An 18412-nucleotide genomic window follows, 5' to 3' on the forward strand; every position below is an offset into this window, starting at 1 on the left:
GCTGCAATCTGGAATTTATGTAAAATATTTTGAAGGCCATTGATAGTATAATAGGCACACCGGTTCTTTGACATCTGATCCAATTTATGAAAAATCCACGTCGTGTTTAGTAAATAGGCTACATATACCTCAACAGTTAGAGAGCTCCATCACATCTGAGCAGGCTCCTTTCCTTTGCAAGATGCCAAACATCTGTTCATTAGAAATACGTTCAATCCTGAAAGACAACTGGCTAGAAATGTGGCTGTTTGAAGAGATTTAACTGGCTTCCTAAATACACTGAAAGGAATGGGGACATCATCCTCACCGTAGTTGCCATAACTCTTTTGGTCCTATGTGCACTTATTGACAACAAATTGAATTTGCTATCCGTATGGTTTTGTGCTTTATTGCTTTGTCTTAACACTTCATTTAACTGCACTTCAGTTACTCCAGTTTTTTAATACTTCTATTTGGCATTGTAATTCACAGAAACCTTGAAGATGTTTATGGTTCTTTGCAAAGTTAGATCAGTTTCATATAATAACTTCCTCCGTGACCTGCTTATAATTTAAACGCCTTAGAGTTCAGTCAGAATGTTTCTAGAGTGTGCTGAGGGAGGAGAGAGGGTTGTTCTTTAATTTTCAAAACAGTAGGAGAGTAAACACTTTTTTTTCCAGCTCTAAAACATATCTAATTATTTGAGCTTTAGACTGTGCTTTATTATATGCATTTGCAACAGTAAAATGTCTATCTGGGATAATCAGTATTACTTGAAAAAAAGTTTTTTTTTTGTGCAGAAGTTATTAAAATTTGCATAGGTCATTTAGTAATTAACTTCAGTCTTGGTTCCGTAAAACCCCTGTTCCGTTCTCCAACCATTTGCTGAAGAAGGTAGTTCCAGGATTTATCTTTCTTCTGTTTCATATTGTTGCATAAGTGCTGGCAAATATAAATAAAACACAGCACCCCTTTGGATCTCATTCATATTCTGTTTTGAACTGAGGAATTTGGCTAGTTTTGTTCTTTTCTTACAAAACCCAGGACTGGAGCCTGCAGATCCTAGATTTGTGTCTTCCCTTCCTAGATTGCTTATTGAGTGGCATATATGAAATAAATGACTAGTTTCCACATCATCCAGCAGCTTTGTAATACACAACTAGTTAGCAATACCATCCCAAGGATATAATCAGTGGATATTCTCACTCCCATAGGTATTCTCTATAGAAACGAGTTGTAGTACAGAAATCAGAATGCATCATCTCATGCATTTTGACACACCTCATTCTCTGGAATTTACAAGTCTTTATGTATTTGATTGCTACTGAAAGTGTAATATGCAGAGTGACTAACCATGTTTTTAACACAGTCCAATACTGAGTGCTTAAAAGAAAAATGGTAATGTTGATGAGAATTGTAACTTGGAGGTGCTTAACTTTATTTTAACATATCACCTATGTTGCTTTATTAAAGTATATGAATTTTGCCCTAGATTCTCTGAAAAGAAGCTAGAAACAAAGTTTTTAAACCCTTTCTCTTAAAAATGTATTGAACAGAAAACTTAAACATAAGACATGTAAGTACATGAAATAATGTTTTACAACAACAGGCCTTCCTATAAAATATTCTTAGCCATAGTTTTTCTTCCATTTTGTGATGATGGTGTTCCCTTTGGTTCCCTTCAGTATGGCAGCATTAATACCGAAAGGAAAATGAAACACAGGAATGACAGAATGTGGTGAGCCATTTAAAGTGAATACCTTCTGTTGCAGGTTATCGTGAATGCAGAAACGGTTTCGTACTTAAATATCTAACTGATTTTCATCTCTAAATAGATTTAACTTTACTGAACAACTTTGCATACCTTTTCTTTTCAGTAGTTGGATTTCAGGTCCAGAAATGTTCCATGAAATAAATGTTCACTTATATAAATCTGAAGTTGTTTTCTGTAGGAGGAGGCAGGATGTTCAGATTCAGTGGGGTGCCAGTTTAGTAATTTTGTTCAAAGTGCATGGTGAGAATAATCTTTCTCCTAAAATGAAGCACAAGGATAAGTAATAACTTTTTATGCATGATAAGCATCAAAAATACGAGCCTGCTGGTCTTTGCTTTTCATTTTTCTTTACCTTTGTCTTTCAGTCAGAGCCTCCTGCAGTGTGCACACAATGTGATCAATAACTCAATAACTTTTTTCATGCAGTAATTATCTCTATGTGGTATTATCTGAACACTGTTTTTCTTTATTACCCAAAAGATGCAGGAGATATTTATATAACCAGCTGATCCCATTTTGGATGAAGCTGCTTTGTGACAGCAGGAGAAAGTTTGTTTTAAATAGCCTTTTTTAACAAATGTTGTATGGAAAGCTTACCAGGCTGTACTTTTCTAAGGGAAAAAATATTGTAAATACTGTTTTCTACTTAATACTTTATAGTTAATTAAGCACAGAGTAATGGAAATGTCCTGTAAATTAACAGAGTTTTAAGCAATTATGCTAAGTGAGTGTCTTTTACTAAAATAGGCGAAAATTCAGAAAATAGGTACAATCCTTCTGAAGTTCGTAGATGATGACTGGACTACTGATTTTTCGTACTAAAGACTTGTCTTAAAAAACATTTCTGTATGGAATACATTTTCATTTCATTGGCTTCCAATTTTCACAGGTCGAGATCTTACAAGAGTCACGAATGATGATTCCAGACTGTCAGCGCAGATTAGAAATTGCACATGCAGATCTTACCCAACTACTAGTAAGTATAGCATCAAAAACTACTTACCATGAAATGCTGATATGCTTTGATGAACATGGATAAACATACTAGTCTGCACTGCAATTGCAGCAGAATAGAGCTGGACTGAAAAATACCTTTTTATGGGACCTAAGACTGGCATCCTGTAACATACCCCAGAACTCCATCTCAGATAACCATCTACACCGACTTAGTCTTCAGTCTATGAAAATTCTGTGCATATTTAATATACTGGAGACAGTCTTTGATGGAATGTATATCCAACATATACTTCAATACTGCTACAATGGACTCAGTTCCTTTGCTAATTACATGATTAGAAAAAATAGTTCACCCACATTAGGTAGTCTTTCTAGTTTTATACAGATGTACACAATATACTGGTAGTGAACTGAAATATTCAAAATCTTTTGCCTACTACTATTATTATGATGTGTATAAGAAACAAGACAGCTGAGTCATTGCTGAGTACTGCCTCTATACTATTTATTATTGAGGTGAGCAACTGGGATGCATTTTTAGGATACGAATACCTGCAGGAATAAACAATATCTGGTACAAATAGATTCACTGAAAATATACTAGGTTTGGCTATTATTACGTTTATTTTAAAAGCTGACTTTTCACCAAGAATGCTACTACAAAGGTAAATGCTACTGTGAGGCTATAAAATATATACTGTAAATTAAGCTTCAAACACATTTGATGGCTAAAATGCATATCCTTTCTCAGGGGAAAACATACAGCATCTTGTCTTTGGGTGGTATGCCTGTACTTGTTTCCAAAAGGAATGCTCAGAATGTGGCAAGATTTAGGGTCCTTCTGCCGTTCAGCAACTTACTTGACAGTTAGCTGATCTAGGTTTCATTCGCATGCAGAAGTGATACTGTTGGTCTGTACAGCACGCTATACAAACACAAAATGAGAAATATGGGGAGTTACTATTGTTGTTAAGAATTTGGAAGTCTTTAAAGGTTGCTTTCTTTTCTTAGATCACCTTCAATGTTTTTATTAAAATTAACTGTGTAGTTATATATTTTTTCAACTGTCAGACTCTTTAAGCTTTTTCCTAATGGTACTTTTGTTCTGAGTTCTCTTGTTGTTGGTTCCAGTTACTCTGTCCTTGTTTTTAAATACTTTATTTTATTCAGAGAATAAAATATTCAGAATTATTCATAAAGAGTTCATAAAAAATTCATTCAGAATATTCATAAAATAAAGTTATGCATAAGTCAAATCTACTCAAATGTGACAGATATTATAATGGACCTTAAATAGGACAAAAGAAATTACCTGTGTTTTGAGTCATGTAAAACTAGTGCTTTCAGTAAGGATATATCCTACATTTCATAGTTTACTCCTCAAATACATTCCAATATCAGTTATTTTTGAAGTACTCAAAAGTTTTGTTTTTAATTCCAGGAAAATGAAAAAGAATTGGAAGAAGCTGAAGAGTATAAAGAAGCACGTTCCATACTAGAGTCGGTCAAGCTGGAAGCTTAGAAGTTTTTCAGTACTCTTTATATGCATTAGCACTGGGTCCATTCCACACCTTTGTTTTACTACAGCTCTATTACTACTGCTGACTTGCTAAGGTTCCCTTTATGCAAACTGGCCTTTCTCTTACTGCAAGATGCATCAAATAAAGGATGTTCTGAAACATCTGTGTGTTCCAAATTCAGGCAAAACAGAAGCATTGCCAGTTCACCTCAACTACAAAAAGAATTTAAAAAAAAAATCTATTTAATATAAGCTTAGGCTAAGAAATAAAGTACAGTTCAAGTGTTTAGCTATGTAAGGAATGTGAGGTGCTAATAAATACTTTAGAAGCACCTTGTAATTGAAATAATTTCAAGCCATTATAGCATAAAATCTGTACTGAAAGAGGAAATGAACTAAATGACACTTCAAAGTCACCTATTTTTTTTCTGTGATGCAGTTAATCTGTAAGTTTATCAAGTATTACTCCTTGTTTATCTTTGAGCCTAAGATGGAATTAAGAGCTGATTCCAAACCTTTCTCAATTTGCCTGAGGTTGATTTGTAGAGCCCAATTCACACAATTTCCATTGATCAAAATTAAGGTACTTTTTCAATAAAAAGAATTTTGCAGCTGTTTAGTATGTTGTCAGTTGGATCTGCTTGTAGGAGTTCTGGAGTGAACTCTTCCTGAAATCACAGCTGTTCACCTTGGCCACTGTGACTTTTTTGTACAAAGTTCAAACCCCAGAAGCTGAAACAAAACAAATGGATAAGGGAACAATGCTTGATCTACATGGAAGATCATTAAAACACTATGTACAAAAGCTGTGTTCTTTCAGAATGGCTTCTATAAACAGCAAAGAGAAAGCTCTGCTGATGAACAAAAAAGGTTTTTTTATATTAGTTTTTCTAGTTTGAAAGTTTTTTGGCTTGTTCCTTAAGGGCAACAGGAAGCAAAACATACCTTTTGTGTGGTGCTCTATTGAATGCTCTTTATAGATTTTTTTTGTTTGCCTGAGTATGTGTAAACTGCAGTTTCATCTACATCTATTTGGCACAATGAAAGTAATGTGTACTTCTCAATAACTCCTAAGCACTTCTTTGACAGATTATCAGCATTGCAAGATTTCTGATTGGCTGCAGAATGACCTACTTCTGAATTAGGAGATGCCAGATCCCAGTCTTAGACAGATCTTAGCCAGATCATATGCCAGATCTTAGACAGTTCTAGGAGCTAAAAGCATTTGTGACAACACTATGGTTTCATAGAGTGTATGCACACCTTCTTCCCAGCATCATGCCCTAGGTAAGTAGCTGCAAAATGACCTTGCCCTGTTCACAGCACAAGTGAACTGCTGCTGAAGAGAACATCTGTCTTGGCATACACATTTCAGTCATCTTCTGTGGACCTTCACCAGGAACGGCAAGCTGGAGCAGACAAAGCAAATTGCATCCCTAGCTGACCAGCTGCAGTCAGTGCAACTAGCTATGCTTTGCAGGCTACTGAGTGGAATCTGGTAAATAAACACTGACCTGATAAGGAGCTTTGGGGGGGGGGGGGGGGGAATGCCAAGTCTGCTGGGTAAGGCAGAACTTCAGATAAAGATTACTCTTCAGAAGAAGAAATAATACACACTCCTGAAAAAACATATCCACAGAAGAATGGCGTGCAGTTGCTGAACGCCACAAGGAATGCAGGTCAGCATGAATGCTGAAAATAGGTGTTACCTGTAGTGGCTGGATAGAAGAAGCCTTGCAGAATGGCTTAAGTTGGCATTAAGGATGCATGGTAGTTAATAGGTAGTTAATGTATAAACCAAACTCCAGGGAAAAGCTTCTCAGTGCAGTAGTTTCTAGAATAGAATGTTTTCTTGTGTCTGCAGTTGTCACAACCTGAGCCATGTTTGCCTCCACATTTTTGTCCGAGCTATTTTCTAGCTCCCTCTGATTGCATCATGAACCAAGATGACAATCTCCCCATCCTTTTCATCTTCCCTCTTACTAAATTCTCCAAAAGACTGAACATACTCTGTTGTACAGAAAACAGCCCGCTTCTCTGATGAAAATCAAAATATGTTCATACATTAAATGAATTGCTTTCTTGTTGTCTCCAGTTGCCCCTGGAAGTATGTGACTTCTGGGAGGACTGCAGCATAAGACCTGTAAAAAACTATACCAAAAAACTGTGACAAGGTAACAGTTACATAGGGCTGGCCCTTGAAGAGTGATTGGCAACTCCATGCAGGTAATGCATTACTCATGCTAGCAGAGCAAGTTGGTCTAGTAATACATTATGACAGACTGAATTTTTCCAGCAGCGTTCTGAGTGGCAAGATGCAGATTATTCATATAGAAGATTATTTTTGCTGACAAAATGTTTATCATTTAGACTAGATCCAAGTTCCACAGTGAAGTATAATAAAGAAAATTAAGGCTAAGGAGTAGTATCATTATTACCCTCTCAGATCCCAAATTCAAAAAGCAGTAGCTGTCTACACTTTTTGGAGATACATAGTCTGCATTAGCTAGTACAAGAGAGCATCCACCAAAAAAGAAAAATTCCCTGGGCAGCATTTTAGGCCTATGTCCATTTTGAATCCTGCCCCGAGCTTTACTGATGCCTTTCAAAGTTTACATAAGATTGTCACGAGCTGGATTTACTCTTACATACAACTGATACATGTTCATTTGACACTCAAGGTTTCATGCCACTTTCTTACCATGATTACAATTTTTTATGCCCTGGACAGAGGTGCTATCCATTCCATTATTGCTGCCTTCCTGGTAGAATATATTTAAGAAGTTTCTCAATTATTTGTTAGTTGAACAAAACATTTGTTTTACTGAGAGGCCACAGCAGAAGAGTCCACGTTACACCCTAGCTGAAGAAACAAAAGAGATGAAATCATAAGAAAAGCATAGGCAAAAAGTAACAATTGGGAAGTTATCAACGTAAGACCTGTGCCCATTGCTCTGATCATATGCTTGCCAACTACAACCTGTTTTTCAGTTTACCCGTGCACAGTTAAGATTCTTGTCCTCTGACTCAGAAGACGTACAGCATCTAAAGTACTACAGCAATCTAAGCAAGAGGCAGAACTAACTTGGTACCTTCACCTGGAAACTATTGTTTCTCAAGTCCTCAGTTATATTCTGCATTCAAAACAAAGTAGTTTCAAAACCGTTTGTCATCTAATTTAAACTCATTCCTGCACTTGAAAAAATTCCACAACACTCAGGTAATTTCTTGTAATTGGCTAATTCACAGGCTGGTTGCTTTTGTTAGTTACCAAAAAAATATTTTAATATATGGCACTTTCTTCCCCAGCAATAATTTCTCAATAATTCCTTAAAGGTAAGTTTCTTATATTAAAAAAAAAAAAAAAGTAACTGATGATTCTAAAATAATGCTTCTAAATAATGGCCTCTACTATGACACATTTCAAAATAAAGTCCCTCAAAATAATCTGCATTGAAAAGTAAACCTTACAATTTATTAGAACCAAGTTTTGGGTTGTTGCTTTACAATGTTTATGTTCTGGGAGCAAGATACAAGGAAGCAGTTTTCTTTGGAAAACTACATCTAGCTGAATACTTCAGAAGGGGATTCAAGAAAACCCCACATTTCATCATGAATTGTAGGATGCACACAATTAAGCCACATCCCATCTGCCACCCCTATTCTTGTGGCTCTGATTCCAATAAGTAAGCTGTACCTCTGTCTGGCTGGGATTTGCAACCTTGAACCTCTGCTCAGAGTCTGATGTCTAAATAAGTTATTTCTCTCAAAATACAAGCCAAGTAAACAGCTGCTACTGTACCCTTGCACCTTTTTATTTTCATTAGCCTAACTCCTACCACTTACTTACTTTAATGTACAGAAATCTGTTCTTGTAACTGACCCCGCTATCCTAGAGACCAACCAACTAGAGATCAGGAAAACACACAGTCTGGTCCAAAAGCACTTGCAGAGAGAGCATCCCTACTTATGGGCCATTCCTGGCCATAGCTTATTAGCATAAAAGGGATGAGACAGAACAAAGTATTTTTTTCCCATCTAAATATTGTTCACTGACTTGAATTAGCTGAATTTCACTATGGTCACACAGCATATTAGAAGCCTTGCTAAAAGCCTTGAGGTAGGAAAATGGGATCGATTAACTGCAGAGCGCTGAGCCAATTAGCGCAGTGCCATTGAATCCAAGGGCAACCATTTCATAAATGTCTAATGCTCATGGATCTACAGAATATTATGTACCCCATGCTACAAACACTTCCAAGATGCTCTGTCAGAGTTTGACTTCCAGGCAAAGAAAAAATCTGAACTTTCAAAATGGCACTCACAAACCAATAAACTATGCAAGAAGTTTCTAGCCAGCAGAAAACACCAACTTTAGGAGCAGGTAACAAAAGGCTTTATCTGCCACCCAGAAAATCAGTTTTCAAATCCTTTCTGCTTAACCTAAGGTAGAGGTTTGAATTCAGATCTGCCAGTTAAGAAGTAAATAATTACCACTGAGTTGCTCTGCTTTTTTAGAATAATGGACTATTTCTGGCAATACATCTCCCACATCTCCAATACCTCTGGTGAAAGCCATCAACTGAGCTGCCGTCAGTTTCCTACACTCCTCTAACATTGACTGATCTGTCTTTAAAAGCAGAGACTGAGAGCTCTCCCACAGAATACCTAGCAGCCATGGTTCAAAACATGCTCCTAAAGAAGAGTTAAAAAAAAAAGAAAAAAGAAAAAAATATTCAAGTTTGTGGTCTAAAACAAGCAGAGGGGCTCAGATCCAGAAAAAAAAAAAAAAAAAAAAAAAAAGCTTAACTACTGCACTATACCTCATAGACTGGGGCCCTCGTAATTCCCAGGTAAGTAGGACAGACACGTGCACAGCTCCTTTCACCAAGTCATTTTCAAGAGTTTAATACTAAAATTGACCATCCCAAAATATTCAGTTCCATTCAAGTGGTCTGCATGACAAAAGAGGCAAAAGAGAAAGTGTACATGTTTAATATGTGGGTGACGCAAGGCAGTTGAGTATGTTGAAAGACAAGATCAGAAATCAAGCTTTTAAACAAACTGGAGAAAGTTTAGAAAAACATGCATTTCAGTAAGAACATATTTCAATAAGGAAAAATGCAAAATAATACATGACAGCAGGAATTATCTGCTGCATAAACACAGGGAAAGGTAAAAGCTTTTCAACATTTCTGGAAGAGATGCAGAGGTTTTAGTGAATTATACAAGATACATTAGCCTAGCACACATGACAAGGGTAACAGCCCTTAAATTCTCCATATCACTAAGGCTTCATCTAGAAGCATTATTGCAGTTAGAAGCTGTAGCTAGAAGCTACAATTCAAGGAATGAACAAATAGGAAAGATTCAGTGTAAAAACAGTGAGAAAGACTAAAATACGGTCTGTCTGGATATACAGAACAAATTCAGGTGTTTTAACCTGGGCAATACTGAGGGTGGTAATGGCAATAGTCTCCAAGCATGCAAAAGACAGCGGAGGAAAGGAATGAACTTTTGCTTGGCAGACACAACAAAATCCAATGGGTTTCAGTTGCAGCACAGTAAAAAGGTAGCATGGTTCCCCACACCTCAGAAAAATGTCTAAATTTAAGACAGACAAAGCTCTTGGCACAGGTTGCCTAGGGAGGCTGCCAGAAGTATATCCCTAGAGGTCAGACGCTGGACAAGGCAGTTCTGTCACACATCCATCATGGAATTCTACAAACTTTCATGTAGTAGCAATTTAGGATTTATTTTATACTTTTATGGTAAATCACAAGATTAGAATTGTATGATTCTTAACAGCATTTAATCGTCAACCAGGTTCAATGATTTCAAGAGAATTTGCTACAATAGAAGCAGTGACTTTAGTTAAAGGTTTGAGAATGGCAAGGTTCACCCAAGACTTACTGCAGAGTCCTGGGGGGAGGTTCTAAACACAGTCATGTGCTTCCAAAGTTCCTCCTTAGGGTGAATTACTCACCCCACTCCCTCATCAGTGTTTGTCCACAGACGAGCTTGTTGCTCAAGGAGCCAGCCCCGTGATGTGCTCCCCTCAGGGGTACCCTGAGAGTTGTCCCAGCTCGGGGGAAGATTGAGAGCACAGCCCGTTGCGGTCCCTGGAGAGCTCAAGGGGTCCTTTGCTTAGAAGGACTACTGACAGGACTGTGAGACAATTGACTTTTCAATTGACTGTACCTTTTCATCCTGGCTATGGTTCCGATAAGGCAATTTTGGTATTTTCTACCGACCCTGCCATTCTGGTACATTGCACATCGTACAGCTCTGGTACTGCAGGGAGACTGCTCTGAGACGCAATCAGGGAGTGCCTGTTTGTACTCACCTGGTAATGCCTGCTGCCCACGGACAACAGAGGACTGATGTACCATCAGTCAATCTTGAACCATAGCTCAGTTGGGGAAATAACTTTACCACCACAGAGATCAAGGGTTAGAGCCTGCTGCGATCCTTGGAGAACTCAAATAGGCTTTTCTTCAGCCATTTTATTTATGAGGTAAAATGGCTGGCTCATAGTCAAACTGTGATTCCTTATCATGTTCTTGAACTCCAACATGAAAGGAACGGTCACATCGAGGCCTACTGTGGCTTGTAAGCACGAGCAAGACTTATACCACATGCAGGAATAGAGCATACTTGCCTCAACATCACACAGGTACAGCTGATCCTTCCTCATACATACATATTAGGGAAAGCCATCTAAAAGTGAATGGAACAACTGTCTTTCCCTTCGCAGAACTCATCTCTAAAGCTCACCCACCCACATGGAAATGTAAAAAAAAATAAAAAAAAATTAAAAAAGGCAAGATTCATGACACAGCTGAAGTGAACTACTCTGAATATCATCCCTCCACAGCAGCGATGAAGAAGTGATCCCTAGAGCCCCCTCAAAGAAGAGGGTTTCAGTGGTATGTATCAAACCTTTCAGATCTTGTACTGCACATTAAAATGCAGTGGACTGAAAGAAGTAGACTATGATCCACATAAAGTCATTTGTCTGGCTTCCTACTTGTTTTTATTCCCATTTCTGAACACCTGTCATTAATGCAATGCCTAAAGTGCCTCAAATTTCTGACTAGACAGGGGTGTTTATTTTGTGCACAGGTGACTCATTCAGGCAAAGAAGAGGTCAGAGGTTTGGCCTGAAGCTGAGAACTGACGGATGGAGGCTGCATGACACCAGAGGTGAACTGTGGGTCCTGCTGGAAGCAACTGGGAGGGAAGCAGCAACTACTGAGGCATAGTACGGACTCAGAAGAGGTCTTTAACACTTGAGAAAAAGGAGAAGAAAATACACGGCTTATAGCCTAGCCATCCTAATGGCCCTCATCTCTCCTGATCTCTCCAGGCATCCACTCTTTATAAGGAGCCAAGACTGCACTATGGAGAGAAAAACACAAAGGAGATTCGCTTGCTGGGTTCTCTTATGTGTACAATCTTGACTATATACTGTCATTATATGTAACATAAGCTTCATGATAAATCCAAATTATGGCCTTTGGGCTTCAGAGGAGATAGCACAATAGTTGTGCAACTCCTGCCATTCCCCAATTTTCTAATTGTATCTCTAACCACACTGGGAATACAAAAACAACAAACAATACCAATCAGTGGCTGAACTTTGCAGGTTACTTGCTACCATGTCCTAGAATCCAGCATTTTGGGTCAAATGTCACTGGAAATCAAAGTCCAAAAATCTAGAATCAATCAGCATAAGCATTACCCTTAACAGGAAGAAGGAAAACTTCAACCATGCAACAGTTTGGTTTCCTTATTGTTCTGCAGCTCCTGTAGACATTGCGTTAGATGGAAGGAAACCCAATGACCCAGAGAAAGAGCTTCAATTAGTGAGGTTAACAGAAGCTGTATAGGTTGAAATTGGAAAAATAAGCACATTATTTATGTATCAATTACTGCTTGCTCCCCATTTCATCGAAAGGAAATAAAATTTCTCATCCTTCCTAACAATCCAGCAGCCTCCTCCTGCCCCAGTGTAATTAGTGGCAAATTTCACCACAGTTCTCCACAAGCAATCAAAAAGGCTACATAATTAAAAAAGTAATTAGTTTACACAGATAGATGTGAGTGGGTAGATTAGTTTATGAAAATAATATGAAATTCCTCTAGATGCTTTTAGAGGCTTGGCTTCCTGCTGTTTTACAGTTTCTACACACTTCCAGGGGAATGGGTTTAAAAAAAAAAAAAAAGACATTTTCAACAAAGATGGTACCTTTCAAAAATAATTTATCAGATGTGTCAATTTTGTAATTTGTCCTCTGAAAAGAGAGGACACAGAAGATAAACTTTTTGTTTTTTCCATAAAAGCCATTGCCTCCACAAAAGGACTAGCATGTGTTACAATTCATTCTCTCAGATTGTTTACACAATACCTATCATCAGGTCATCTAGGCATCATGCTGAAATGGTGCTGAACCAGGAACAGAAAGACTTAACTACTATCACCCAGCACGTTGCAGGATTTTATAAAACTCCTGATACTGGGCTGGACCAAGGACAGCTCCTGCTACCAGGCTGAACCAAGGGCTCTCTCTTCCAAGCACCTTGCTGCCAACAGAAGAAGCCTGGTTCAACAGCCTAGACAGGAATGCAGTTTTCTCAGGGTGAAGGCAACCCTCACACTCTGCACATGCTGGCTCTTGCATTTTTCCCAGATGCAGGGAACTCGCATCATTTGTGGCAGCAGGGAGTTGTATTCCCTCCCTCTTGAGCTGGGGGTTGGATGGGGCAGGGGGCACAAAAGCCAGTAGCCAATGCTCGAGGGAAAAGTGTAAGGAACAAGTATAACAGTGATCCCTGATGAAAACTAGGAGGCTCTGCCAGGGAAATCAGTGAGCTAAAGGACTTCCAACCCCAAAGGCTGCATCATGGCCAATAGCCACTAACGGACCTCACCTCCACAAATGTATCAAACATCACCAACACAATCATGATACCCCAGAAAAACCATAGTAAGAACTGTAACCATCACAAGAGCGTAAACTGCCTTCTAAACAGTACAGTAATAATAATAATAAAAACTTAGTTGATCAAATTAAACAGCTGTAAACTTAAGTTTTATATTACTTTAAATTAAGAAGACATACATGAAACTGAAGTTTTAAGCAATGATATCAAATATATACCACTACCTATGTTGAATTCATTAACTAACTTTTAAAGGACCCAAGCATCAACTCTCATTTTGTTTGTCTTTGCTACTTTTGGAGTGCCCCTCTCTGCTTTGAGGAGCATCAGGTCAACTGGAAATTTCTGGGTAATGTGGACTCATGAGAACACATGCTAAAGACATCTGACATTACACATGTACCTTTTGTTGCACTAGATGGAGCTATCGAAAAACAAGAAGCTTATCTAGTGATCAAAATGAAGTAATTTTCACATCAGTGAAAATCCTATTTCCTAGTTCCCATCCTATTTCAAATCCCAGATTATTTGGTCAAAACCAACTTCAAATAAATAATTAGCAGCACTACCAGCCTACATAAAGTGTGATGGTAAACCCCTTCCATTTCCGAACATTATTGAGCATTTATAGATGTCATCACATTAGGTCCTTGCTGCGCTAGGGGCTGTACAAATAAAGGAGCAAAATAATCCAAAAGGGTTTATGGTCTCAATGTTCATGCGAACCACTAAATAAGACAAGCAAAGACTTTAAAAAAAAAAAAAAGGAAAAGAAAAGAGTAACCAAGGCAGTAAGTCTCTTAGCCAAAAGGAAACAATGCTCACACCACCCTGCTACTGCTGGAAGTCAAGTTTCTTACCACAGTTAGGCAGAGCTGAGACTACATGAGTAATTGGAAGGAGGACAACCAATGTTGTCACTTGGCTTTGAACTTAAGCACCTATGCAACAGCAGCTACATGCAACAAAAACTATGGAAAAAAATGCAGTCTTACAAGAGCAAAGGACAGCTGTGAGAGCAGAGCTGCCAATAAAAATAGTGTATTATCTACGCATTTGTCCTATGACAAATACAACAGTACTAAACTATGAAGGGTTCCAAGGCAGAGACATTTCTCTTATGGATAGCAGAGGGGCAAGAGGGAAGAATTCACATCTTAAATACTAGCACCTTCAAAGGAGCCTACAGCTGAGCTGACATGGAAACTATATTAGCTTCCTAACGTTAAACTATCTTCTTATCATTAAGAGGAGTAGTGCTAGAGTGGGGTCAAGACAAATTACAGAAATGAAGTCAAGGTAAAAAAATGTCAAGACAGTTTTGCCAAGACTATACTTCAGGTGGATAAACAGAAGATTCCAGTCCCTTCTGCACCTTCCAGAAAGGCTCCTATTCAATTTTAATGAAAAACTCAGCTGGAGCTATACCAATGCTATCTATTTATGCTGCCAAACATAAAACTTTACTCAAAAAATGCAACATCATCAGCTGCCTATGATCAAGAGCACTTCACAGCTGGCTTAACTTCAAAGATATGTGCTACTCTTCATACTGAGGTTCGTAACAAAAGCCAATCTACGTTCAAACATGAACGTTCAAACATGAAACTCAAACAGAAAGATGTAAAAAAAAATAAATTAAAAAAAAACGTTCTGTGGCTCAATAGGCAAAAGCACTTCCACACAGGCCAGAGGCTTGATGAGACAAACATAGATAAACTCTACTTTGTTGTAGAGCAATTACTAGGCAGGGAGGTAGACTGCTCTCAGAGCCAGGTTACCAACAGTGATGCAGTTTTGTTTTGTTGTTCTTCAGTAAATCAGCTTCTCCAAGCTTTTCCATAAGCTAATTCCTAAGTGTTTTAAGTGTTTTTCTCACAGTGGTGATGTCCAGGTTATTTCAGTTCAGTAGTTCCATCCTTGGTGAAAGCTGTTAAGTAAAAAAAATCACAATTAACTGAAGAAACAATAAATACTTCCTTGTTGAGAATTTTACACTCAAACATGCAAGCTTCAGAATTTCTTGATAATTTTAAGCACAGAACTTAATTCCAGGATGTTTTAAGTACGTAGTATGTTGTATTACAGTTAGTTAATACTGTTAATCAAGCAGAAGCAACTATTTTCTTACAAGAGAAAAACTGCAGGCAATTGCCAGATCAGCACACGAAAAAGATACTTTCAACATACAGCTGATCATTATTTTTTTTTTAAGTCTTCTGCACCAGAACTCAAATTGTGCTAAATCTAACTGAAGTGTCCAGGTGGAGAACGCAGGATGAAGAGGGGTAAGAGCTGGAGAGCCTAATGGCAGGTATTTAGACCAACTGGATAGACAAGAGTTGGTCTCCAGGCAGAAAATGAGTCCAAACACATTAACACAACCCAAAGGATGAAACATACCCTACCTTCCAAAACCCAACAGCTGCCTGAAAGCATATACACTATGCTAAAAATGGAATTGTGGCTAGATGATCACAAACGACAGCATGGTTTACAATTCAGGATAAAGGCTTACAAACATATCACAAGACAAAACATTCACCTGCCAGCTATTTTTTTGAGCTATAACAAGGTGAGCGAAGTTGTACCAATGCTTATATATAGACAAGCCTTCTTCGAGCCCTTATTCCCACTAGGAATCTCAATAAGCAGTCCAAGGAACAAGCTACTGTTTTCAAACATTGAGTTCAAAAAGGAACACACTTATCCTGACTGTATTGGGCTATTTTATCTCTGCCTCTCTAATTCTCCCCCTGCAGAGCACAAGGAAGGCATACTCCGAAGACAGCATAGGAGAGAAGAGCAGTGACAGCTGGGAGCCATCCAAAGTAAAGAAGGCCACTTGCAGGAGGTTTCCTCCCCCAGCATGGCATCATCCCCAACGCCAGGCTCTCTCTCCTGTAGGCTCTCACTGCTTCATTAGCTGTAAATAATGTAGCTTAGGAAGGAAGCAGAACTTTATTAACATTCAGAGAGGCCAGCACTGCACACTGAGACTCGATTTGCTGATTACCAGCTGCCAAGCCCCACCTTTTGTTCTGTCTCCCTCCTCAGTTTGGACATCCTAAAACATGACTTTTGCTCTAGTTCCTCACCCCTCAAACAGTGGAAATGAACAGTAACAAAATGTCACTGTCACCTTTGCTTCCAGTGCTAGAGAAGAAAATCCATTACATCCAGCCTAAAATCATCTCACGGTGTCCATCTGCAGCCCTGCCATCATCAGAGTATGAAAAGTGCAGTAGTTATGATGGAGTTGCTCAATTGCCTGACTCAAGGTCTTTCAGTCCAGTCTTACAAGATGCCTCCACTGCCATCATGTTCTCTGTCTCCTGTGGCTGCAAGACTAAACACTTTCATGTTGTGACTCTCAGGTCTGCTTTCATGCAATTTTATCTATCGCAGTAATTCAAGGCTGAAAGTAATCCACCTACAGCAGAATGTGTTTATACCAGGTGAAGGTAAACCTAGTCAGACCCTGATCACGCACACATACTACTTGTGATATGTTATTGCTCCATTGAGTTGTATGAAAACCTCAGTTAATCAAGAATACAGTTCCCCCACTGCTTGCCACTAGTGGATGAGGCAGCTGTAGATTGGCTGCAATCATGAGCATACACCACTATTTCAATATGGGAAGCAAAAGAGCTCCTACCGCTCTACAAACTTGGTCACTACTTGGCCTGGTCATTACTTTACAGTTAAATAAAATACTTCTGTACTTCAATCCTCAAGCCCAAACACTCTGCCAACACGCAAAGTGTCCTCTGCTGATAGACAATTTGATGCCTTCTCCTCCTCTGGAGCATAAAGAAAAAATGACTTTGAGTACTGTAGCTTCCCTGGCAACAGGGTATATAAAAGTCTGAGTGCTGAGTCTCAGCCCCCCTCAGAACATGCTGCTTACAGTAAGTATGTGCTACAGCTAACCTGTACTTTCAGTTGTGAAGGGTCAGCTAGATTTAAATGTGAAGAATTCCACAAGTCTCATGATGAGGTTTGTATGACTCCTTGTGAGAGCTGGAATACGGGAAAGCAGTCCCACACTCACTATTATTTTAGGAGGCAGAGATACCTCTTTTTAGAGGACATCAGTTCAAACACTGTAAGCCATGATCACAAAATTAGCCACTGGACAGACTAATTGGGAAGAGAGTCATCTACAAGAAGAAGAGTTTGTGGCTTCTCAGATCAGAGCACACAGGCTAAGCAAACCATGGTAGGAGGTCTGAAAATGAAGACCTACAGGAGAAGAAGAGTTTTTCAGAAAACATATTACCTCTTTCCAGCCAGTAGCAGAGAGTTCCTGGGACCCCTGCCAGCCATTTTTGTTGTTGTTGTTGTTTTTTTTGCTAACCACGATTTGCAATTTCTTCCAATAGAATCAATCATCCAAAACCATATTTTTTTCCACCCCCCCCGGAGGTGATCATTAAAAACAAAACAACATAGTTTTGAGAGCGTTGTTCTTAGGATTACTTTGGAGTTCCTAACATGCACTATGGTCATATATAGAATGGGTGGCACTGCATGTCTCCATCATGTTAGAAAGTACCAAAACGGGTGACAGACATGCAGTGTTTGTTAGGTGTTTTTGGAAATATATGTATTATGGATATATTTACAAAATGTATATATATGTTGTAATATATACAACATATATATATTATAGATTATATATGTATAATATATGTATGTATGCATATATGTATACACATATATATATATATAAAAATAGCTTAAGGCTATGAAATCCTCTACGCACACCAACACAACACACAGAGGTAGCCATTAAGAAAATTAAATCACACTGTGGTAAAAGTGTTGGCTAGCACCTTCAGCCAAGGGGCTGCCAGTGGTCTTACAGTTCTCAGCTCTTCCACTGCCAGGCACAGCTTTCCCTGGTTTCGTTTTATTGTTGTTTTGTGTTTTTTTTTTTTTTTTTAAGTCACACAGATGTTTTTCCTAATCAAGAAACTTGACCTTTACCATCAATTGCACGTATTGGGCTGAAAGGAGAACTGTTTTTGCTGACAGTAAGAACAAAATGTAGATTCCATCTCCACTTTAAGTTACTGAGAGCATAAGCAAAGAAAGAAAAATACCCTGCCCTTTATTTTATTTTAGTATTTCACATGCAAGCCGTTTTTCTTGATTAGTTGGAAAAAAACACCAGGACGTGCCCAATTTTACACTATTAAAAACCAAAATAAAACAAAACAAAAAGCTGG

At 38.4% G+C, this 18412-nt stretch overlaps 1 protein-coding gene across 2 annotated transcripts in view; it reads left to right on the plus strand.

Moving 5' to 3' along the window:
• TBCA (tubulin folding cofactor A) overlaps window positions 1-4848 on the plus strand; it is a 69834-nt gene extending 64986 nt beyond the window's left edge. For both annotated transcript variants that reach the window (XM_080573458.1, XM_080573457.1), the window contains 2 exons: window positions 2643-2729; window positions 4152-4848. In XM_080573458.1, the coding sequence (XP_080429584.1) occupies window positions 2643-2729; window positions 4152-4232 (168 nt within the window). In that variant the 3' untranslated portion in view covers window positions 4233-4848. The remainder of the gene's footprint in view (window positions 1-2642; window positions 2730-4151) is intronic.
• Window positions 4849-18412: the final 13564 nt, after the last annotated feature.

The sequence above is a fragment of the Anser brachyrhynchus genome (assembly GCF_964034855.1).
Source record: "Anser brachyrhynchus genome assembly, chromosome: Z".
NCBI lineage: Eukaryota > Metazoa > Chordata > Aves > Anseriformes > Anatidae > Anser > Anser brachyrhynchus.